This window comes from Bubalus bubalis, chromosome 2 (genome assembly GCF_019923935.1).
Source record: "Bubalus bubalis isolate 160015118507 breed Murrah chromosome 2, NDDB_SH_1, whole genome shotgun sequence".
NCBI classification, from domain to species: domain Eukaryota; kingdom Metazoa; phylum Chordata; class Mammalia; order Artiodactyla; family Bovidae; genus Bubalus; species Bubalus bubalis.
The window spans coordinates 61846988-61873183 of record NC_059158.1 but is presented as its reverse complement, the minus strand read 5'-3'; the positions used below and the strand labels follow the sequence as shown (position 1 = coordinate 61873183).

Sequence of the window (26196 nt, the reverse complement as noted above, 5' to 3'; positions counted from 1 at the left end):
CCAATGATGGCCGCGGTGCCCCCAAAGCCCCTATGGTTAAGAGATCCTGGCTTTTGGATTCGTTGTTGCGGCCTCGCGTGTTGTAGTAGTGTAATCAATATGTTAATATCACCTGCTCTTCTTTGCGGTCAGGAGGAGGGAATTTTATTCCACTTTCTGCAAAATTTCTGTGTCTCAGTAGGGGTTGGAGGACCTGGTCTGCCAGTCCCCTGAAAGGCTCTCCTTTTTCGTTTACCTTCGGAGGCCACCAGTCGCACGGCGCCCCAGCACCCCGCCGCGTGCGCTCCCTCGGAGCAGCCCAGCCCCGGGTTGACCGCGGAGACGCGGTCCCTGGCGCCGGGTTCGTCCCGCCTCCCGCATCACGTGCGCAAGGATGCTAACTTCCCCCTCCTCCTCCCGCGGCGTCCCCTCCGCCTCTGCGGCCTCCTTCTGCTGAGCGTGTGCGAGGCAGACTGCGCGAGGGGGCGCGAGCGGGCGGGCGCAGTCGGAGCCCGCAGCCCTGGCGCCCGCCGCCGCCCGCAGCTCCGCAATATGCCGCCGCGGCCCTCTGGCTCTCGGCCATGGCGAGGCTCAGCCGGCGCGTCCCTTGCACCCTGCTCCTCGGCCTGGCCGCGGTGCTGCTGAAGGCGAGGCTGGTCCCCGCGGCCGCCAGAGCCGAGCTCAGCCGCTCAGACCTCAGCCTCATCCAGCAGCAGCAGCAGCAGCAACGGCAGCGGGAGGAAGCTGAGGAAGAGAGGCCGGAGGTGCCCGGGGCATCCTCTACAGCCGCTGCTCCAGGTAGGTCCCGGGAGCCCGGCCCTGCCTTTCCATCTCCGCCGGCGACTCTTCTGATTGCGCTGGCGGCCTCGCGCAATCCCTAGCCAGATGGTTTTCCATCGCCTGACTCTACCCACCCCCCACCTCCCCAGCCTTCCTGCCCAGGACTGGGGCTTTGCTTTGGTTTCTGGAATCTGCCCTTTGGGTGATGAGCTTTCTGGTAAGCGCAGAGTACTGCAGTGGGGTGGGGAGGGGTCGGGAGGGATGGGATTGAGAGACTGCCTCGATTGATCCTTTTCTCCTCCTCCCTTCCTGAATTTTCCCTCTGCCCTGGGGATGATTGTACACGCGCGCGCGCGCGCGCGCACACACACACACACACACACACACACACACGGTTCTCAAATCCTTTTAGCCTGGGGATGATTTACACACACAGACACACGCACACACACGGTTCTCACATCCCTTTAGCCTTCTGTTCTGTAACGTTTTCTCTCCTGGAGACTAAAAAATTTTGCGACAGACACCCACACACCCCTTTTCATCATCTGGCTCAGCCTGTATATTTAAATTTGGCTCTAGAGAAAAATCTTGATTTATTTTTTTATTTATTTCTATCTCTTCTTATGCTGGGAATGGTTTTAAGGCAGTTTGCAAGAACGTCTTCTGTTTAATAAAAATGAAACAAACCAAAAATGAAATAGGAGTTTGTGATTGAAGGAAAGGGAAAAGGAGAGAGGGGGTGGTTGAGATCAAGTCTGTAGTGGATGTTGGTATAGCAAAGCCTGCCCCCAGAGAGGGGAATCTCCTTACTTGTTAATAGGAGGTAATGAGGCAGATTCTCCGCACTATTCAGTGAGGGTGAGGAAGTCCCTTTCAGTATCTGTAGCCGTAACAGTCCCTCCGTTCCTGCCTGGTTCCCCTCCATTAAGGCTCCACCGGTAAGCAAAAAGCGGGATTGTCCATTTTAATAGCTTCTCCCCACCCCCCACCCCAGTTCCCTTCCCTACTGTAGAAGCTGCCTGCTATTTGGAAAGAAAAAAAGCCATCAGTTTTTTTTGGCAAGTGGACTTAGGTTTCTGCAAAACCAAAGTGAATTGTAACATTTAATTTTGCTTTAACATCCTGCCTAGTAACATCATACAAGATGCCGAAAATGAGATTTTTGAAGAGTAGGATTCAGTATCTTATTTTTTTACTGCTTGTTCATCCTCAAAGAGCAGTATTCTGACAACACCAGCTGCAATTTCTGACAGAGCCAGGATGATTTAATTTATCAGAGTGCTCTGAGCAAAGGATGAAATCACCAAAGTGTGGAGGAAAGGATGTGTTTCTGGCACCCTTTTAAACCAATTAATAACACTTGAGCATGGCTGAAAGTCCTGAAAGGTGTGCGGAGGGTGGTGGTTTTCCTTCCTGGCTTTTTATAACTGACATTGCTAACCACAGGGCTTCGATGAGACAGCTGTTAGACACAATGTTTGCTGAATTTAAGGAAATCAGAGATAGGAGAGTGATTGAGAGCCTGTCTTCATGATTTCATAAATTACGGAACAGAAGTCTGAGAGTAGAGATGAATTATGGTTTGCAGTATATTTTTATTTGGATTTATCTTTCAGAAATATTCATAACATGGGTTTTGACTAGTGCGTTGTGAAATAATATGAGAAACTTCTGTATCCTGCATGAATGTGAAAATATTTGCTTTCTGATATTTGGGATAGAATATTTTTGAAAAGGATTATTTGGGGGGAAGTACAGTTTTGGAGCATATTTACCTATTAGAATAATGGAGATAAAGGAACCACTAGCCAACAGATCAGACTCGAGCCTGAAATGTAATATTACTCTTGCATTTCCCTCAAGAACTCTACCTCTCCAAAGCAGTGCCAACCAGGAGAGCAATTCAGATGACTGCTGTTTTAGTTAGAGATACTGGGTTGCATCTCTGGAGAATGGAACGGCAATCCACTCCAGTATTCTTGCCTGGAGAATCTCAGGGACAGAGAAGCCTGGCGGGCTACAGTCCGTGGGGTTGCAGGGAGTCGGACACGACTGAGCGACTAACACACACATTGGGCTGCCGAATGAAACACAACCTGTACACAAAGAAGTTAAAATATTCCTCTGAGCACATTGTGATCTACATTGAACTGGTCTTCCTGCTTCAACCTTTGTTCCTCTACTCTCTGTTCTCCTCACACAGTTAGTAATCTTTTAAAAAATATTAAATAGGACCATTTCAGCTCACAGTCCCACAGTGGCTTCCCATGGCTCTCACACTAGATGCCCAGACCCTGAAAATGGACTTCAAAGGCCTAGATCCTCTATGCCCGCCTCCTTCCTGTGTCCCTTGGCTCTCACCCTGAGTGCTGGGGCCACACTCTGCCTCTTCAGTTGGCACGTGGGCTCTGGTGTCGGACCTTTGTGCTTTTCATTTTCTCTGCCTGGAATTCTGGACCTTCACATTCATCAGATTTGCTCAGATATCACTAGAACAGAGCAGCTTTTCTGACCGCTATATTAAATAGCAATCTGCATGCTCTTTTCCTACTAATTCTCCTCCACGGCATTTAATATCCTCAGCGCTTCTTGTAAACCTGTCTCCTCTTACTAGAATGTAAGCTCTCTGAGGGCATGAACTTTGCTTTGTTCATTATTACATAGAATTATTACATATCTTTCTAGCACCTAGAAGAGCATATGTGACTCATAGGCACACATTAAGTTTTTTGAATGAATAAACTAAAATGCTGGCATTGGGCATCTATTTTACTTTGAGTTTATGTTATTTAACATCTTGTGAAATTCTTCATTGAAATTTAGCAGGGGCATATAAAAATAAATGGAAGGTAGAAATATTTATAGAAGGAGGTTATAAAGTGCATTTATCTTGGACTTTTAATTTTAGCTAATTTCACTGTTTATCTTAAGTTGATTGCAGACAACTTCTAGAACAATACTTAAGTCCACTTTTTAGGTTCTGTCAAGAAGATTCTTTACCCAGGCGCACTTACAATTCTCTTATGACCTAGGAGGGTATTATATACCTTTAAATAGCTCTGACTGAGCCTGGCAGTTCTGTCTTTGCCTCTGTATGGTGCTTCTGATTTTTCAGACATTTGCCCTTCTCAGGCAAAATGTAGAAAACTAATAAGATATGTTTAGTGACTCGTATATGATTGAGCTTCATAAGTCCATATAGAAAAACTGACTTGACTTTTATTTCAGATTTTATTATTTTCAAAATTTTTGTCTCTTTATATAGCTGAGAAATAAGAAAGTGATGTTAAAAGAAGTTGAATATGCGATTTATAAAATCAAGGTATAAAAACAAATCTTTGTTATCTCATTAATTTCTAAAACATCATCCTCAGAGTAGCGAGAAAAAAGACGAAAGTTGAGATCTATTTTCTCTAGTATCTACAGCAGCTCTGATTTCTCCATCTGCATCAGTAATTGTTAGAAATAAATATTTGCGGGATGAGGGAAGAATTAATTTGAGGGTTGGTAATAACTGAAACAATAATATCATATCCAGTCTGGTGGCCTATTAGATGGGAGGCATACTGGGGGTTGGGGTGAGCAGAGCTGGAGAAAATGACGAGCTCCATTTCAGATTCTCCACGTGAAGTACAGACACAGGGGACCTCCATGGATTTTTATAAAAGTCTTCTGCATACAATGAAAGCTTGTTGAGGGGTATGTTTTCACAGTATAAATGTGTGTTTATACTGATATACTGTTTATATCAGTGATTGTGTGTTTCACTGATTCAGTTCAGTTGCTCAGTCATGTCCGACTCTTTGTGACCCCATGGACTGCAGCACACTAGGCTTCCCTGTCCATCACCATCTCCCCAAGCTTGCTCACACTCATGTCCATTGAGTCAGTGATGCCATCCAACCATCTCGTTCTCTGTCATCCCCTTCTCCTCTCGCCTTCAATCTTTCCCAGCATCAGAGTCTTTTCTAATGAGTTTTCTCTTTGCATCAGGTGGCCAAAGTATTGGAGCTGCGCATCAGTCCTTCCAATGAATATTCAGGACTGATTTCCTTTAGGATTGACTGGTTTGATTTCCTTCCAGTCCAAGGGACTCTCAAGAGTCTTCTCCAATGTCATGGTTCAAAAGTATCAATTTGTCCGTGCTCAGCTTTCTTTATGGTCCTACTCTCATATCTGTACATGATTACTAGAAAAACCATAGCTTTGACTATATGGTCCTTTGTTGGCAAAGGACCAACAACTTTTACAGACAACATATAGACAACCATATGTTGTCTCTGCTTTTTAATATGCTGTCTAGGTTTGTCATAGCTTTTCTTCCAAGGAGCAATTTTAATTTCATGGCTGCAGTTACCATCTGCAGTGGTTTTGGAGCCCAAGAAAATAAAGTCTGACACTGTTTCCAATGTTTTTCCATCTATTTTCCATGAAGTGATGGGATTGGATGCCATGATATTCGTTTTTTCAATGTTGAGTTTTAAGCCAACTTTTTCACTTTTCTCTTTCACTTTCATCGAGAGGCTCTTTAGTTCCTCTTCACTTTCTGCCATAAGGGTGGTGTCATCTGCATATCTGAGGTTATTGATATTTCTCCTGGCAATCTTGGTTCCAGCTTGTGCTTCATCCGGCCCAGCGTTTCTCATGATGTACTCTGTATATAAGTTAAATAAGCAGGTGACAATATATAGTCTTGATGTACTCCTTTCCTGATTTGGAACCAGTCTAGTTCCACGTCCAGTTTAACTATTGCTTCTTGACCTGCATACAGATTTCTCAAGAGGCAGGTCAGGTGGTCTGGTATTCCCATCTCTTGAAGAATTCCACAGTTTGTTGTAATCTACACAGTCAAAAAGGCTTTAGCATAATCAGTGAAGCAGAAGTAGATGTTTTTCTGGAACTCTTGCTTTTTCTATCATCCACCGGATGTTGGCAATTTGCTCTTTGGTTCCTCTGCCTTTTCTAAATCCAGCTTGAACATCTGAAGTTCTCAATTCACGCACTGTTGAAGCCTTGCTTGGAGAATTTTGAGCATTACTTTGCTAGTGTGTGAGATGAGTGCAGTTGTGCAGTAGTTTGAACATTCTTTGGCATTACCTTTCTTTGGGATTGGAATGAAAACTGACCTTTTCCAGTCCTATGGCCACTGCTGAGATTTCCAAATTTGCTGGCCTTTTGAGTATAGCACTTTAACAGCATCATCTTTTAGGACTTGAAATAGCTCAGCTGGAATTCCATCACCTCCATTAGCTTTGTTCATATTGATGCTTCCTAAGGCCTGCTTCACTTCGCAGTCCAGGATATCTGGCTATAGGTCAGTGATCACACCATCATGGTTATCTGCGTCATTAAGATCTTTTTTGTATAGTTCGTCTGTGTATTCTTGCCACCTCTTCTTAGTATCTTCTGCTTCTGTTAAGTGCATACCATTTCACTGATAAGTAGTTTTAAACCTTTTAGCTTGGAAAATGTCAAATACATAGAAAGTAAACAGGATAGTATTCATAAAGCCATACCCATCACCCAGCTTTATCAGTGATCAAATTCTGCTGTCCCTGTTTTCCTTCACAGTTCCATTCATTTCTACTATGTGGGATTTGGGGGAAGTGGAGAAGTAAAATGTACTTATATTAAAATGGACGTACCTAAACTGTACACTTTTTAAACAATAAGCTAGTTTATCAGGTGGGGAAAGTGGTGCTTGATTTAGAGTTGCCACATTTTATGTATATATATATATATTTTTTAAACTGACATTAAAATTTTATTATCAGTCTAGTTTTTGTCTTGCAAAATATTCAAAAGTCATTTTCAAGTTAGCTTATGATTATATACACTTTGTAAATATTAGTTTAAAAATATCAAAAGTCATATAATGAAAAAAAAAACAAAAACTATAGGATCTACTTAATGAACATCCATACTTCAGATTCTGGTAGTAACATAAACTGTAGTCTCTTGACAAATGGATACAGCCCTGTAAGCATTACCCCTATTAAGACAGAAAACATTTATATCACCTTAGAAAGTTCCCTCATGTCCCCTTCTCAGGCAGTCTTTGACCCTGACCCATTGACAACAGTTTTGATTGTTTTTGTCATTAATTTTGTGTTTTCTAGACCTTCATAAAATGGAAGCATATATCATGTACTTCTTTGTCTAGCTTCTTTAGCTAAGTCTAATTTCCAATGGTTTTGTTGTTGCTTGTTCAGTAGTTTATTCCTTTATACTGCTGAGTAGTATTCCATTGTATGAATTATTGCAGTTTGATTTATCACTTCTATTGAAGGATGTTTGGGTTATTTCAGTTTTAGCCATTGTAAATGAAGCTGCTACATTCTTGTACTTTTAAAGTTAAAACCTTTTTTATATTCTGTATAGCTGGGACCTATTTAACTTAATAAAATTTAAAAATAGTGAAATGCAGTGTAGAATATTACTCTGTATATTACTTTATAATTTTTATTACGTTCAAAAAACTTGATTAAACTTCTTGATTTAAGCAAACCTGTTTGAAATCTCCCATCCATGAAGGCATTTGTTTAGATTTTTTTTTCTGTTCAAGGAATTTGAAAATCAGTAGAAGTAGGACTAGACATTGACTGTTTTATCTAAAGTACTCATGCTTTGAAGGCCATCATCCCAGATGGAGTAATTATGATTTCTTTCCAGGATTTTAATCACCAAAGGGAGCCATTTCTTGGTGTTGATTACAGGTTGAAAAACTCACGCCATTGTGTTGAATTTCAGTTTGTTTCAGTGGTGGTTTTTCATTGTTCTTAATGTGCCTGAACAGAAACTATGAAATATTTTTCGGAAACAAAACTCTTCCACCTAAGTATATAAATATTGAACTTGAGTCTCTTTCAACGGTCTGTTTTGACTAGGTTAGTGGCAGTATTGTCATTCATTGACTTGGTTTAGTGGAATGTGTCCTAATTTCTTTTTCATAGCCAAGTTGCCTTCCCTAGGAAATCGATACAAGATTTTCCATCTGCTGTTGGTAAAAAAAAAGTATGCTTTGGAGTAGTTACCTGGAAAATTCTAAAACTATGAAAACTTGTGCGCATTGTAGTGAGATATACAATAATCTTAAGAAAATAGCTTCTGTTTGCTTTGAAGATTCTGTTTGGAGATGTCTCTGCAATTGCCCTTTTGTGTAAGCACAGTATGTCCAAGACATACCAGATTCTCTGCCTCTTACTTTTTTGTGACTGGATTATAAGGACTAGGCAGCATTCTTAACTACTTGTTGATGATGTCTGTGAGTGTAAAGGCCAGTTCATTTGGACCAGAAATGAGAAGTGATTTTTGGGTGCCGTTTCATGTAGGGTAGAGGGTGTCAGTGAAGTGAAGCGAAAGTGGGTCAGTCGTGTCCCGATTCTTTGTGATCACATAGATGGTAGCCTGCCAGGCTCCTCTGTCCATGGAATTCTCTAGTCAAGAATACTGGAGTGGGTAGCCATTCCCTTCTCCAGGGAATCTTCCCAACCCAGGGATTGAACCCAGGTCTCCCTCACTGCAGGCAGATTCTTTACCAGCTGAGCCACCAAGGAAGCCCAGCGGGTGTCAAGGAAATAGCAATGCTTGTTTCAGATCTGCCTCAGTGACCTAGTGAACCACGATTGCAGAGTGTCTCAGCAGTGTCTTGGGCTTCTCTGAAGCCTTGAGTTGATAATACCCGTAAATCTCTCCATATGGGTTAAGCTTCTCTGTCTTGCATGGAAACTATTGCTATTTACTGTGCTTTTTTTTTTTCTCAACTAGGTTTCTATATCATAACGCTTGAGGGGCTAATTTAAAATTAAACATTTACCGGTTATCATCAGTTATTGTATGTACCTCGTTTACTTTTGTTTCTGTTCAGTAGAGAAATAGCATTTATAAACTATATACTCTTAATTCACTCGTTAGCTGTGCTGAAATTTAGAACACTCATATAGCTGAGCCAATGGCAGTTCTTATCTGTGGACCTAAATGTTAATTGGGCTTTCATTGACCACTTGACTAGTTGGAAGCTGGTTGAAATATCCAGTCTCAACTCAAGGCTTGTACTGTGAGGCCTTTGGGTTACCTCGGTGCTAAGTGCTCCAGGGATGTTGTAGAATTTCATATCCATTGTCTTAATACCAGTGTCCCTGGTTTTATTCATACCTACCTATTCCGATTCTTTTTTGTAACAGAAATATGATACAATAGAAACAGAATGGGAGATGGATGCTTTGTTTTTTCTAATGGGTTAACTATAACCAGGAATTGAAGCTACAAAGGTCCTGGATTTTGTGACCCATTCCACCCTTGCCTGTCTCCCCATCCTGCCCCCCACCAGCAGTATTTTTAGAAATGATAGAAATTAATCTGCCTGCAGTGTGGGAGACCCACGTTTATCCATGGATCAGGAAGAGCCCCTGGAGAAGGGAATGACTACCCACTCCAGTATTCTTTCCTAGAGAATTCCATGGACAGAGGAGCCTGGCCGGCTACAATCCATGGGGTCGCAGAGAGTCAGACATGACTGAGTGACTAACCCTAGGTTAAAGCTGTCAAAATATGGCTGTATATAGTTAAAACTTAAGTCTTGGAATAGTTGGCTCTTGGAACTGGGATGAGGTAGAAATGGCCTCCTAAGTGCTTTGCTTTGGCTCTGTTTGAAAAGTATATGACATAAGCTGGAACACTTTAAGAAAAAAATCTGGTAATTTGTAAATCTTTTTTTTTTTTAAAGACAGTTATTTTTTAATTGAAATATCATTGATTTACAATGTTATATGTTTCAGGTGTACAACTATAGTGATTCATAATTCTTAAAGGTTATATCCTCCATTTATAGTTATTATATTCTCTGTGCTGTACAATACATCCTTCTAGCTTATTTATCTAATACACAATAGTTTTTGCCTCTTAAATCCCTACCCCTGTCTTCCCTCTGCCCCCATAACCATTAGTTTGTTCTCTGTATCTGAAGTAGTTTGTTTTTATTTATTCTTATTTTCAAATTTTTATTGATGTATAGCTGCTTTATAATATTGTGTTAGTTTTTGGTGTACAGCAAAGTGATTCAGTTTTTATATATATATATATACACACACACACACACATATATCTGTACACATACACGTGGCTCAGACAGTAAAGAATCTGCAATGTGGGGGACCCAGGTTCGATTCCTAGGTCAGGAAGATCCCCTGGAAAAGGGTGTGGCTACTCACGCCAGTATTCTTGCCTGGAGAATTCCATGGACAGAGAGGAGTCTGGCCGACTACAGTCCATGGGGTTGCAAATAGTCGGACACAACTGAGCACCTACCTCTTTCACATACGTACAAATATCCATATCCATATATATATATATATATATATTTATGTGTGTGTGTGCTAAGTCACTTCAGTCGTGTCTGACTCTTTGCGACCCTGTGGACTGTAGCCTGCCAATCTCCTCTGTCCATGGGATTCTCCAGGCAAGAATACTAGAGTAGATTGCCATTTCCTCCTCCAGGGGATCTTCCTGACCCAGGGATCAAACCGCATGTCCTGCGGCTTCTTCATTGCAGGTGGATTCTATACCATCTGAGCCACCAGGGAAGGCCGTATATATACACACATATATTATATGTTCTTTTTCAGATTTTTTTCCATTATAGATCATTAACAAGATATTGAATATAGTTCCTGTGCTATGCAGTAGGTCCTTCTTGTTTATCTGTTTTATATATAATAATGTGTGTATGTTACTCCCAAATTCCTATTTTATCCCTTCTCATTGTCTTTCCCCTTTTTAACTATAAGGTTTTTTTTTTTTTATGTCCGTTTCTGTTTTATAAATAGGTTCATTTGTATCATTCTTTTCAGATTCCACATATAAGTGATCCCATGATATTTCTCTTTCTCTGATTTACTTCACTTCATATGATAATCTCCAGGTCCCACATCCACATCTTAAAAGAAATTGTGGTACCACCTGGCAGATACAAAGCCTGATAACACTGTTACTTAAGGATAATTTGATTTCTTCACAGCAAATATGACTAAGATAAGTGAGCTCTTTCCTTACCAACGAATTCAATTTTGTGAATCAGAAGAGTCAAAAAAATGTATTTTTAAATTGCTTCTATGCCATGGTATTTCCGATAGGAAAGAAGTCGTGTGAATCAGTAAAGCTTGGTGAATCTTCTTCTCCCCTGGTGTGTGTAAAGGAACTCACTGTCCCTTATACTTATATGGCAGAGGTTTTAGGGAACCAGTGCAGGGTGTAATGAGCTCCCTGCAATTAATTACACAGTCGGCAGTTACCTAGTGTTGAGATCAGCTGTAAGATTTTCAAAGCAATCCTTGACCCCCAAAAGGTTAAGAAAACCTGCCATGGTTAATTAGGCCTTTGTAAGTGGACTCAATGAGAACAAGGGTAACATTCAGATTCAGATAACATTTTTCTGTTTCTTTTTTAATATGTAAAGTTCCTGTTATTGTGTGTCTGTGATGGGTAAAACTAGCGTTTCAGTGACATAACCAATCCTGCCAGAAGGCCTTAACCCTTAAAGGAACTGACTGCTTGGGATGCATGTACCTTGGCTGATTCTTTCAACCTTTGGCTTTTCCTTTCTGTTTATAGAATGGCTACCAAAATGCAGCAATTATCTTTTTACAAAATTTTAGTGAATGTATTTTTGGTTACACTGAGTCTTCACTGCTGTGCTCAGGCTTTGTCTCATTGCAGCGAGTGGGAGCTACTTGAAGTTGTGACAGGCTTATCAAACAGCGGCTTCCTTTGAAGCACAGCACAGGTTGTAGGCGGGGGGCTTCGGTAGTTGTGGTGCATGGGCTCAGTTGCTCTGCAGCATGTGCAGTCTTCCCGGACCAGGGGTCGAACCCATGTCCCCTACACTGGCAGGCGGATGTACCGATACAGTGGCGGTATCCACTGTACTGCCAAGGAAGTCCCAGGTTTATCTTTTAATAACTACATGACTTTGAATTGTTTTGCGTCCAGGTTTCATTATATAATAACCTGGTGGGATATCTTATACCTGAAAAAAGCCCTCTGTTCAGAATTTTTTGGCAGTCAACCCAGAAACTCTCTGGATTTTGGCTCTTGGCTCTTGCACTGAAGGATAGAGTCACAAAGATTAAGTTAATACCTTAACAAGGGCTCTGATGACTTTGTGATTCATCCAATCCCTCAGGCCTGATGATAAACTTCAATCAGTTTTAGCAGATGAGGGCCTGCCCTGATTGTTATTAGTTTACAGAGAAGGCATTTATAAAAATGTAAGCTCTTTCCCACCTGCTGAAAAAAGTATTAATCTTTGGTTTTAAAACAGTTTCTGGGTCAAAATAGTAACTTCAGCCTACTGTGATTCAAGTTTGTGGTTTGAACTTGCTCTCTTTATCACCAGTGCTGTTCTAGGCTTTTGGAATTAATATCATCTCTAAACTTACTGAGACTCATGTTTTCCTTAAGGTTTTTAATTTACACCTCTCCTAGTTTCACTAATAACTGACTGCATTGGAAAAGCTAGATGCTACGAAGAGTGAATAACAGAGTGATTCCTTGTTTTGAGAAGTGGCTTAATATTGCAAATTTTTTCTTTCATTTGAAAGTCCAAATGGAAAAATTTATGTTTCAACACATTCTGATGTTCCAAAGATAAATAATAGCATGTGTTGAGACTTGGAAAACTAAAGCTTCAGGAAACAGTGTAAGTGCACAGGCAGGGAGGTAAAACAATGTAAGCTCCCCTGACAAATCTGGGTTTTTCTGTGGCCATTGTGTATCCTGTATGTAAGGACTGGCTCACAAACTAGAGCTCTATGCAGGGTCTACGTGTGGGACCCTTTATGGATCCAGCAGCTTAGAGATCTGACAAAGAAAGAGGAAAATACAGTGACCCACATTTACTCCCCTTTCTTTGTATCAGTATTCTTTGTAGTGAAGTCTGAAGTTTGTAACTTTTGAATAATTTGCTGTGCAGTAATTACATGATATTTTAGAATTATACTTAAGTATCATTACAACCATAAAATATTCGATTCTGTAACATGTAATTAAAATTTCTTTATGTTCTAAAACGTAAAAGTAGAAAAAGATTTTTTTCATTTCACATTCTCTCTCTCACTCTCCCTTCTCACAAGGTGATCTCATCTACTCCAGTTGCTTTAAATACTATCTATAGGCTAAGACTCCCCAGAGTGTACTTCTGAATATATCCACCAATTATTTTGACATCTTTATCTGGATAGATTTCAAGATTTTCTGTTAAACCATGCCTAAGTCTGGATTCTTCATTTCTTACCAGACCTTCCAGGATAAAAAAATCTTCTCCTGGCTTTTTTTTTTTTTTAACTACAGTCCCCATGCTATACACTACCTTCCAGAACTTACGTTAACTAGCAGTTTTTACCTTTCACCTACCTTCACCAGTCATCCTTGTTGTTAACTAAAAACTCCACTGTTACTAAAGTGCCCCTGTGACCAATAAGGAGAATTGAGGATGCTGTCCTTGCCACTTCCTTCTTCTCCTGGCCCATCACCAAACCCATCACGTCTGTTTCCTAAGTATTTCTCATCTGTTAACTTCTCTTCATCTTCACTGCCCCTCCGTCAGCCCAGGTTACTCTTAGTGCTCTAGTTGGGTTCGCATACTGACTGGCCTCCCTGTGTCCATTCTTGGTGCTGTGAAATCCATGCCCCAGAGCAATGATGGAGACCATCCACCCACACCCACAGTAGCGGTTATTTTATTTTTAAGTACAAACCTGATCGGGCTTCCCAAGACATTGAGAACCAATGACCTGTGTGTTAGAGTCTGTGGGCTTTCCTGCCCAGTCTCAGTGCCAGCTTCTCTCCTGCTTCATCACTACACTTCTGCTCTCTGTGCCTTGAGTGTGACAGGTTTTGCTCCTCAGCACCTTTGCAGGTTGTTTCTCTTGCAGTACTTCCCTGCTCCAACATGCACACACCTTCTCTCCCCATCCTTCCCTCCCCTAATTCATCCAAACTTCCAGTATTAGCTTAAGTGCTATTTCGTTGGATTTTCTTTGGCTTTCCAGTCTGAACTAGGTTCCTCTGCTATTCTGTGTTCTCATAAGCATTTTATAATTGCTCAGGGTCTGTAGTTGAGCTGTAACTAGGCACCTTAATTCCTAGCTAGGCATCTTGTTCCATAATTCCATATTTGTCTTCACCTCTATATTGGAAGCCAGGGGAGGCCAGCTGCAATAATTGTTTTGGTTGGGGCCATATCTTGTATAAATAGTCATTGAGTGAAAAAAATAATAACTCCATGTGGATAAATATGTGTCGTTGAGTATCTTCTTTCTTTCCCTAGCTTGAGTGGGTTTCTCTAGAGAGTATATATATGAAAAGAATATTATATAGGGAAAAGGCTGTAGTCTTGCAGAATGAAGTGGCCAAAGTATGCAGGTTTTGGATCAAGAGCAATGTTGGCTTTGAAAAAAATTTATTGAAAGAGGAACTGATATTTATTTGGATTTAACTCAACATCAGATCAGATCAGTCGCTCAGTTGTGTCCTACTCTTTGCGACCCCATGAATTGCAGCACACCAGGCCTCCCTGTCCAACACCAACTCCGGGAGTTCACTGAGACTCACGTCCATCGAGTCAGTGATGCCATCCAGCCGTCTCATCCTCTGTTGTCCCCTTCTCCTCCTGTCCCCAATCCCTCCCAGCATCAGAGTCTTTTCCAATGAGTCAACTCTTCGCATGAGGTGGCCAAAGTACTGGAGTTTCAGCTTTAGCATCATTCCTCCCAAAGAAATCCCAGGACTGATCTTCAGAATGGACTGGTTGGATCTCCTTGCAGTCCAAGGGACTCTCAAGAGTCTTCTCCAACACCACAGTTCAAAAGCATCAATTCTTTGGCACTCAGCCTTCTTCACAGTCCAACTCTCACATCCATACATGACCACAGAAAAAACCATAGCCTTGACTAGATGGACCTTATATGTTAGTATATATATGGTGCTGCAGATAACATACAAGATTCCTACAGGAACTGATTTCATTCTTTTTTTTTTTTTCCTTTTTTAAACAAAACTCTCATTGCAGAGAACACTTGGTGGGGACATAGAAAGACTGCAGATGCTAAGAGTGTGATAAATGCTGTATTAGAGGAATATATAGGAGACTGTGGGAACCCAGGTTTGGGGGAAATGATTTAGCCTGTTTCCTGGAAGAAAGAACACTTAAAGTGAAACCAAAGTGATAAAAGCAGAAAGAAATATTTTTTTTAAGTCATTTTATTTATTTTTAGCTATCCTGGCTCTTTGTTGCTACATGGGCTTTTCTCTAGTTGCGGTGAGCACAGGCTACTCTCTGGTTGCGGTGAGCAGAGGCTCCTCTCTGGTTGCGGTGATAAGGCTTCTCATTGCTGTGGCTTCTCTTGCTGCAGAGCACGGGCTCTAGGGCACGCAGGCTTCAGTATCTGCAGCACGCGGACTCAGGAGTTGCAGTTCCTCGGCTCTAGAGCACAGACTCAGTACTTGTGGTGCACGGGCTTAGTTGTTCCACGTATTTGGGATCCTCCCATGTCGGGGATCAGTGCTCATGCCTCCTGCATTGGCAGGCAGGTTCTTTACCACTGAGCCACTAGGGAAACCCAGAAATAATTTATTTTTGACTAAGGTCTATTTTTTCATTTTTTTGTGATTAACAGTACGATAATTCTGTTCCCTTTAATATCTTATATTCTCTAGAATTCTTTTTCTTTCCTTTAATTCCTCTTTATTTCGTATTCCTAATGGCTCACCATTCCATACTGTTATGAAGAAAAAGACCATAGTTCTTCCACTGTGCTCACATTTCTTGAAGACTAGACTGATGTGCATACTTCTTTCTAAATAAAGGAATGGAATTCAGGATTCAAACATAAGCCCCATTTCTATCAGTTTAGATCTGCTGTAACCTAGCAGAGACTTCATCTTGCCTCTGCACTGATATATAGCTGAAATACTTTCCCCTGCAGTTAGCTATGAGCTATTGCCACCTTGACCAACTTGTGCTGTTTTTTTTAGCATCTCAGCTCTCCACATGAGCACAACACCGAGAGCTGTGTCTTGATGTCTCTTGTAACCTCCCTCTCCCATCTGGGCCAAACTGTTGGCCATTACCCCAGTCTGTCTCAGAAACAGCCTGGCTTCTCTTCTTTCCTCTTCAGTGACCCCCAATTTCATTTCCACACCCCACCGCAAGGCAGTGAGTGATTTAAAATTTGTTAATGATTGTGGTTGTACCATCTGAATTGTACTTTAAAGAAATGTAATTGCACATAACAGTTGCCTGGTTTTCTGCTAAATGGGAAAGTTTAAGAAAACTAATAGATAGGAATCTTATGTATTCATGAACTTTTTCTCCATTAAGATACTCTAGAGGGGTCTTCATAACAAGAGGCCATTTAACTGACATTATCTAAGCATGAGAAAAGGTCTCACACTTGTGTGTAAGTCACTTCACTTGGGTCCAACTCTTTGCAACCCTATGGACTGCAGCCTGCTCATGGGGCTCCTCTGTCCATAGGATTCTCCAGACAAGATTACTGCAGTGGGTTGCCATGCCTTCCTCCAGGGGATCTTCCCCACCCAGCGATCGAACCCACGTCTCTGTCTCCTGAATTAGCTGGCAGGTTCCTAGGAAGCCCTCTCACATTTACGTGAAGCTGTATGCTTTGATGTATTTTTGTGGATCAAGTTCAGGTTTGTTCTTACCACTTTAAAGCACCCTGTCATGCAGTTTTTGCGTTTTTTAAAAAACCCTTAAATTTTGTACATCTCCCCGGCTGGGGGAGCTGAGACATTGAGGCAGGTGGCTTGCCAGGGGGAGCATATGGGCTGACGCACGCTGTTCCGCCTCGGGCTCCAGCCCAGTGTGTCTGCTGCTCTTGCTCTGAGGGTGATGGTGTGCTATGCTGTCTTCTGGGCTTTCAGAGACTGAGGAGGAGATGATAGCACATACACCACCATTCAGCATGTGAACTGTACTTACATGATTCACAGGGAAGAGGCAATATATTAACCTATTTAATGAAAGACATCGTCTTAGCCCAACAGATCTGCTCCCTGCTTTAGATCTGTTTCTCTCCCTTCTCTAATTATGTGACCTGGGGAACCAGGATTCATCGATTCTGTCCTCTCCCCCACACTCACCTAGCATTCACTGGTTTCTGTTAAGTATTCATCACAGTGTCTTCCGGGTTCATTCCTTCTGTTTCATTCTCTCGGCCACTCGCTCATCCAGCCCATCCCCCTCTCCATCTGCTTGGACTCTGACAGTAATCTCCTAGGTCTCCCTATTTTTTTCCTGCCTCTCACTCAAACCATACCCTTACTCCATGCGTCTTCCTGCAACACCATTTCATTTTAAGCTTTCATTATGTTTTCATTTAAAATGTGAAGCCGTCTGTCAAGCTTCTACTCTTCAAATTTTTACAATGAATAAGGTACTGTATACCAAAAAATTGAATTATTGTAACAGGTATCCATATATCCTCCAAAATGCAACAGTTACTAAAATTTTGTTATTTTTACTTTATCTCTTTTATTATCCATCTACACACACACACATGGTATAGCAGAACCAGTTGAAACTTAGATTTATATATCCTGACTTCTCATGTCTAAAAGCTTTAGCATGCCTCTTTTAAGATCTGGGGAAACATTCAGTGGACAGGTAATACATTTTTTTTGAAATGATAATTTTTTGAAATGGTAAAACAAGTATTAAAAACTTATAATTGGACTGTATAAAAATGATCAAAGAAAAGGTATAGAGCTTCAAGTAAAGGATGAATGAATAAATGAATCTTACGGATTGTGCAATATAGGTTTCACTTTGATTGGTTTGTTAATATTTGCACAATTAACATGTTACAAATCCACTTTCAGTTCAGTTCAGTCGCTCAGTCGTGTCCAACTCTTTGCAACCCCATGAACTGCAGCACACCAGGCCTCCCTGTCCATCACCAACTCCCAGAAAAAAAATCTACTAGGTTGTGATAAGACCGAGTTTTGTATTGTTGTTCAGTTGCTAAGTCATGTCTGACTCTTTGCTATCCCATGGACTGCATAAAGGTAGCATTTTAGCTTTATTATGCTCCAAAATGGGACGTTCTGCCAGGCTTTCAATTTATCTTGTCTTTTGGTCATTTCCTACCAGTCTAAGATCAATTCTCATTAGTCATCTTTTTAAGTGTATCTTTGATGGTAGACATATATAGAACCATGTCTGTCTGGTACCTCTCTTCCCCTTTCTTCTGCTTATGCTGCCCTCATCCATCCACATTTGATGGTCGAAATGGTAAGATGTAAAACCTGAGAGTTGTCATCAGTCATGTTCCCCATTGTGTGGAGAAAGCGAGTCAGCCTGTGGATGGAAAGGATGAAGCCGATATACAGAGGTGGAGCTCCTGGTTACAGTCATTCTCCAGATCAACTGGATAATTGCCATTCCTGTGGTTTGCTTGTTATTTTTCTTGTATCCATCAATTGATAAGTTTCACTTTTGCCTCGGGAAATTCTGGTTGATTTCTGTAACTTTAATCCAAAACGTTATAACTAGATTAATATGCTATTTCCAGTGGTAAGTCCTAACTCGAAGCAGATTTTAAATTCGTTGACTCTTCCCTCCTCCCCCATTGTATGTGCTCAGTCATGTCTGACTCTTTGTGACCCTATAGACTGTAGCCTACCAAGCTCCTCTGTCCATGGGATTTCCCAAGCAAGAATACTGGAGTGGGTTGCCATTCCCTTCTCCAGGAATCTTCCTGACCCAGGGATCGAACCCACGTCTCATATGTCTCCTGCATTGGCAGGTGGGTTCTTTACTATTAGCATCACCTGGGAAGCCCCTCCCCATTGGCATTGCCCTAACTCTGTTTTATCCCTAACTCCATAGAAACCAACTTAACTCTAGTCTTTTCATGAAGGTTTTTCAGTTCTCAATTATTTTTCTCTTGCTGCATCACTTGGTGATCTCTCTTCTGTGATTCAGTACTTGATAACATGGTATTTTCAATTAGTCCCTAATTGTTTCTGGTGTGTGTGTGTCTCTTCTGAATTCCTTTAGCACATAGATATACTTTTTAATCCATTTTTACCTTCCAGAATGCCTGACACTCAGTAAGTGCACAATAAAAGCATGGCATGTTGATTCCTAACAATCTGTGACACTGTATATTAAGACAGATAGCTAAAGAACCAAGGGTCTTTTGTTAGGCACGTTATTCATTTGCTTTTCATGCCTGCTACAGTGCTGGAAAAATGGTAGGTGTGCCTAAATTCATGTTAATGAAAATATTCTTATATTTATGAGTTTGGAGTAAATACTGATGATATTAATTTGAAGATGATGAGAATTGTATGATGCTCTAAGGTTGAGAGTGGTCAGTTGTGTGCGCTTCTTACACCTGGACTACTTTGTCAGAGACGGTTTTTTCCCTTTTCCATATCTTTGTTCCCTTTTACTTCTACTTTTATTTTTTTGTCTCTCATTAGCACTCAGTTTTATCACTTTTCGGTCCGTGATGAAAGCCTCATGCCTCTCACCCCCTCTCCCTCTCTTTTCTCACTCACTTTCCCCCCACCTCACTTCACAGGACCAATTTAGATGTCCTCAGGATTCCAAACTGAAATCTTTTTTTCTCCTCCAAATACTGCTCTAGAGCCTCTGACTTACATAAACAAATCTCAAAATCTACATTGCAAACAAGTGCATTTAATTAATCAGTCCTCAGTAATTATCAAATAGAAGTTTTTTGTCACAAAACTCATAATAAATGAGGGCAGTCATGAGACTTCATGGCACTTTTAAAAACTGCCTGACTAGCTGAATTATGGTTCTTGATTGTGATGTTGAAGTGGAGAGGGCTTGGAGAATTTGAGCCACAGAAGAAGGCCCATGTGGCGTGGCTGCCCTGAGGGGAGTGAGGTGAGAAGGTGGTGGGATGGGGTGGTGAAGGCAAGGAGGACTCGGGTGTGGTTGTTTATGGCAGCTCATTGGGTTCTGTGCGCTCACTTGCTCCTGTGTCTTTGTCAGAAGAGGAATTGTTCTCAGGCTCCGTAGTTTGGTGGCTATTCCATGGGCTTTGGAACTTGGACAGCTAGAATTCAAAATCTGCTCTGCCCCTTCTTAGGCGTGCTCTTGGGCAAACTAAACTTCCTCTGAGATAAAGATACTGAGACTTACTGTTGCAGCATTGTCAAGTATTAGAGTTGTGCAACACCCAGAACTTAACAGGTACCTATCTACTACTGCTGTTATTAGAGATGGTTTTTAGTAAGTTAAGTATTTCAGAACTATGAGTGTTCTGTCTTGGTCTCTGGTGGTAAGGATTGAATAAGTAGACAGAAAAGATAATGTGTCGATTTTTACCACTTTCTAGTAAATGAGGCTGGATTTCTTTTCATTGCTTTAATGCATTTCCTATAAGTTGATTCTAAACTGTATAGTGTATTCCTTATTACTCCAATATCTGCTAAGACTATATAGGTTCTTGTTTATTGTAAATTCTTATTTGGGTGTAAACTTAATGAAGTTCTGGATGTTAACAACTTCATTGGAAAGCAAACCATTTTTAATTTCAGTGACCTTTAGAAACAAGCATTCTGAGCAAATAAAAATATATTATCTTTAAAAAAAAAAAAAATAAAGAGAATGTTTTTGTTAATAAGAAGTTTTAAAGCATATTGTGGAATAAAGTTTCTGTTTTTCTTTTCAGACAACCTAGAAATGACATTGTCTTTGGAACCTTACCTCAAGCAAGCACGCAAAATATATGTGAAAGCCAAAAATTCATCTGTGAGCTTCGTGCTTTCACTGTTATAGTGATTCTTTTTGTTTTGCTGAAAACACAACTTCGTTCTTAAGAAAGGCTGAATTCAAACAATAGTTTTTATTATTCTTTTGTTATCTGTCCAGAAAATCTTAACACGATCTAGAATATTCTCAGCATACAAATAAGCCAATGAATACTGGCTGTGGTCCTTGGAAAACTATGTATTGAAAATATAGTGTTTCTTTGTTGAACAAACAGGAATATTTTGCAGTTCACCTCCTGTCTTTTTGCTAGCCTTGGATTGTGCTGGGGAGAAGGATCTGTCCATGAAAATGATGTGTCTGGAAGCATTCTTGTTAGAAAAGAATTCTGCAAAGCAGATGAAATCTATTTTTGAATACAGTGTATCTCAGAGGAGTAGTAAATTATGTTTCTCTCTAGTATTGTGGTTCCTACCACAGCAGAGAAGGGCATTAACATCCTAATGGAGGCAGCTGATTGATTAACATATTGATTAGATCTAGAAGGTTGTGTTCTGTGAATTTGGTAGGGCAGTTGCATCTGACTAGTTTAAAATTTTCTGTTAACAATATTCACAAGTAAAACAAATTCTAAGGTGTTTTCATTAAAAGACGAGATGGAAGAATGAAATAGAATTATTATAAACTACACATTAAAAGTATTCAGAAATGATTTGCCATTCTTCTTTCTATAAGTAGGAAGCAAGAGGAAATCATGAATTGTAAAGGCCAAATAAGATTCATCAGGAGTTTACTGAAAGTTCCTAGTCATGATGATATAGTTGTGTTCAAATTAAAGTAATAAACAAGATGAAGGTTTATAAAGCTAGTAGGACAAAAATAAATGAAAGCTCATAGTTTAGGAGTTATTTTTAGTCCACTTTGAATGTACACAGAAACAAAGGATTCAGTGTTAGTGATTTTTTTTTTTTTTTTTTGCTCTGTACTTACAGAGCCTGGCAATTGGCAGGAAGGCAACTATCAACCCTGGACTTGTGTTAGGTTCACAGTAATAACTTCCTGGGTGATTGGTTCAGTGGATATATGTTTGCTTCTTGATTGGTTAGGTGGAATTGATTGACAGGTTGGGCAGAGGCTAATAAGTCAGCTGTGTCTAAGTTGATGGCTGGCTAAATATAAGATTTGATCTTGTTCAATTCTTAGCATAAAGCAGCTTATGCTGTCCTCTCAGGTTTTGCCTTAAGAGAACGAACTAGAAACACGTAGTTTAAAGGTGGTAGCTTCCTATGGCTGATTCATGTTGATGTTTGGCAGAAACCAACACGATACTGTAAAGCCATTATCCTTCAATTAAAAATAAATAAATTTAAAAAATTTAGCTCTATTTTTAAAAAGGTGATAGTTTCTTAGTCTATTAAATCTGACAATTGAAAATTAAATGTGATATACTGAAATTCTAAGATGGAAAATGATCCAGTCAAATAGATGCACATAGAGAGTAACACTCAAATTCAGTATAGCAACTGCAGGTGAACATTTACAAAGTCTGACTTTTTGAAGGAACTTTGAAGAGCAAGTTTTTTGCTCTCAAGATACTTAACATTAAATTGATTAAGAGGGCATAAACAGATGTAAATATAATTTAATGTAAGATGCCATAATATGCCCCCTTAGAGTTTAAAAGTGCTATGGGAACCTGAGGGAAGGAGAAACAGACTTTCAATTTTTAAGGGACTGATTTCCCAATTGCTATGGCTTAATTACCTGCTTTATTGTTACCACAGTTTTAGAGCCTACATTAAAGGGAGTGGCTGGAAAGGAGTAAGGAGAATTTTTTTTTTTAAATTGTCTCTCATTAGAAGGTTAGCTGTTAAGAAGGAGAAAATGGAAACTAAGATTTTGGTTTGTGTTTTTATATTCACTCACCTATTCACTGTAGGAATTCATTTTCCCACTTCTGTTTTTACTTCAAAAATTTCATATTATATGAAAGATTCCAAACATATAGAAATGTAGTCTGTATGTCTACATAGTTTCATCAGTGAAATTAGTCAAATATTAGCTTTTTGCTATTTGCTTCAGATTTCTTTTTTTCAAGAAGCAAAAATTAAACTTAGACTCAGGCTCCACTCTCCACTCTGAATTAATCACTGTCCTGAAATTGGTGTTAATCTTTCTGTTTAAAAAACTTTTATATATATATATGTGTGTGTGTGTGTGTGTGTGTGTATTAGGTATGGGTTGGTGGTGGTCTGCCACAGGGATAGGGGCTCTGGGTACAGCAGACTTGGGTATGGCATAAGCCCTCCTGGAGGACTGACTGAGGTCTGACAGAATGTGGTCCACTGGAGAAGGGAATGGCAAACCACTTCAGTATTCTTGCCTTGAGAACCCCATGAACAGTATGAAAAGGCAAAAATATAGGATACTGAAAGAGGAACTCCCCAGGTTGGTAGGAGCCCAATATGCTACTGGAGATCAGTGGAGAAATAACTCCAGAAAGAATGAAGAGATGGAGCCAAAGCAAAAACAATACCCAGTTGTGGATGTGACTGGTGATAGAAGCAAGGTCCGATGCTGTAAAGAGCTATATTGCATAGGAACCTGGAATGTTAGGTCCATGAATCAAGGCAAATTGGAAGTGGTCAAACAGGAGATGGGAAGAGTGAACATCAAAATTCTAGGAATCAGTGAACTAAAATGAACTGGAATGGGTGAATTTAACTCAGATGACCATTGTATCTACTACTGTGGGCAAGAATCCTCTAGAAGAAATGGAGTAGCCATCATAGTCAACAAAAGAGTCCAAAATGCAGTACTTGGATACAATCTCAAAAACAAAAAAGATTGATCTCTGTTTGTTTCCAAGGCGAACCATTCAATACCACAGTAATCCAAGTCTATGCCCTGACCAGTAATGCTGAAGAAGCTGAAGTTGAAAGGTTCTATGAAGACCTACAAGACCTTCTAGAATTAACACCCAAAAAAGATGTCCTTTTCATTATAGGGGACTGGAATGCAAAAGTAGGAAGTCAAGAAACACCTGGCGTAACAGGCAAATTTGGCCTTGGAGTACAGAATGAAGCAGGGCAAAGGCTAATTGAGTTTTGCCAAGAGAATGCACTGGTCATAGCAAACATTGTCTTCCAACAACACAAGAGAAGACTCTACACATGGACATCACCAAATGGTCAACACCGAAATCAGATTGATAATATTCTTTGCAGCCAAAGATGGAGAAGCTCTATAGAGTCAGCAAAAACAAGACAGGGAGATGACTGTGGCTCAGATCATGAACTCCTTATTACCAAATTCAGACTTAAATTGAAGAAAAGTAGACCATTCAGGCATGACCTAAATGAAATCCCTAACCATTATACCAGACCACCTGACCTGCCTCTTGAGAAATTTGTATGCAGGTCAAGAAGCAACAGTTAGAACTGGACATGGAACAATAGACTGGTTCCAAATAGGAAAAGGAGTACATCAAGGCTGTATATTGTCACCCTGCTTATTTAACTTATATGCAGAGTACATCATGAGAAACGCTGGACTGGAAGAAGCACAAGCTGGAATCAAGATTGCTGGGAGAAATATCAATAACCTCAGATATGCAGATGACACCACCCTTATGGCAGAAAGTGAAGAGGAACTCAAAAGACTCTTGATGAAAGTGAAAGTGGAGAGTGAAAAAGTTGGCTTAAAGCTCAACATTCAGAAAACAAAGATCATGGCATCCGGTCCCATCACTTCATGGGAAATAGATGGGGAAACAGTGGAAACAGTGTCAGACTTTATTTTTCTGGGCTCCAAAATCACTGCAGATGGTGACTGCAGCCATGAAATTAAAAGACGCTTATTCCTTGGAAAGAAAGTTATGACCAACCTAGATAGCATATTCAAAAGCAGAGATGTTACTTTGCCAACAAAGGTTCGTCTAGTCAAGGCTATGGTTTTTCCTGTGGTCATGTATGGATGTGAGAGTTGGACTGTGAAGAAGGCTGAGGGCCGAAGAATTGATGCTTTTGAACTGTGGTGTTGGAGGAGACTCTTGAGAGTCCCTTGGACTGCAAGGAGATCCAACCAGTCCATTCTGAAGGAGATCAGCCCTGGCATTTCTTTGAAAGGACTGATGCTGAAGTTGAAACTCCAGTACTTTGGCCACCTGATGTGAAGAGTTGACTCATTGGAAAAGACTCTGATGCTGGGAGGGATTGGGGGCAGGAGGAAAAGGGGACAGCAAAGGATGAGATGGCTGGATGGCATCACTGACTCGATGGACGTGAGTCTGGGTGAACTCCGGAAGTTGGTGATGGACAGGGAGGCCTGGTGTGCTGCAATTCATGGGGTCACAAAGAGTCGGACATGACTGAGTGACTGAACTGAACTGAACTAAATGATTATATAGTGGAAGTGAGAAATAGATTTAAGGGACTAGGTCTGATAGAGTGCCTGATGAACTATGGATGGAAGTTTGTGACATTGTACAGGAGACAGGGATCAAGACATGTCAATGTATGGCAGAAACCACTACAATATTGTAAAGTAATTAGCCTCCAATTAAAATAAATTAAAAAAAAACGAAATGCAAAAAAGCAAAATGGCTGTTTGAGGAGGCCTTACAAATAACTGTGAAAAGAAGAGAAGTGAAAACCAAAGGAGGAAAGGAAAGATATACCCATCAGAACGCGGAGTTCCAAAGATAGCAAGGAGAGATAAGAAAGCCTTCCTCAGTGATCAGTGCAAAGAAATAGAGGAAAACAATAGAATGGGAAAGACTAGAGATCAAAATTAGAGATGCCAAAGGAACATTTCATGCAAACATGGGCTCAATAAAGGACAGAAATTGTATGGACCTAACAGAAGCAGCAGATATTAAGAAGAGGTGGCAAGAATACACAGAAGAACTATACAAAAAAGATCTTCACAACCCAGATAATCACAATGGAGTGACCACTCACCTAGGGCCAGACATCCTGGAATGTGAAGTCAAGTGGGCCTTAGGAAGCATCACTATGAATAAAGCTAGTGCTGCTGCTGCTGCTAAGTCACTTCAGTCGTGTCTGACTCTGTGCAACCCCATAGACAGCAGCCCACCAGGCTTCCCTGTCCCTGGGATTCTCCAGGCAAGAACACTGGAGTGGGTTGCAATTTCCTTCTCCAGTGCATGAAAGTTAAAAGTGAAAGTGAAGTCCCTCAGTCGTGTTTGACTTGTAGCGACCCCATGGACTGCAGCCCACCAGGCTCCTCCGTCCATGGGATTTTCCAGGCAAGAGTACTGGAGTTGGTTGCCATTGCCTTCTCCGAAAGCTAGTGGAAGTGATGGAATTCCAGTTGAGCTATTTCAAATCCTAAAAGATGATGCTGTGAAAGTGCTGCACTCAGTGTGCCAGCAAATTTGGAAAATTCAGCAGTGGCCACAGGACTGGAAAAGGGCAGTTTTCATTCCAATCCCAAAGAAAGGCAATGCCAAAGAATGCTCCAACTACCACACAATTGCACTCCTATCACACACTAGTAAAGTAATGCTCAAAATTCTCCAAGCCAGTCTTCAACAATACATGAACTGTGAACTTCCAGATGTTCCAGCTGGTTTTAGAAAAGGCAGAGGAACCAGAGATCAAATTGCCAATATCCGCTGGATCATCAAAAAGCAAAAGCATTCCAGA

General features: G+C 40.6%; 1 protein-coding gene across 1 annotated transcript in view; it reads left to right on the top strand.

Annotated features, from left to right (window-relative positions):
• Positions 1-422: 422 nt before the first annotated feature.
• The window catches only part of FAM171B (family with sequence similarity 171 member B), a 75659-nt gene continuing 49885 nt past the window's right edge, over positions 423-26196 (top strand). The window contains exon 1 of the mRNA XM_006067882.4: positions 423-777. Coding sequence (XP_006067944.4) covers positions 561-777 — 217 coding nt within the window. The 5' untranslated portion in view covers positions 423-560. The remainder of the gene's footprint in view (positions 778-26196) is intronic.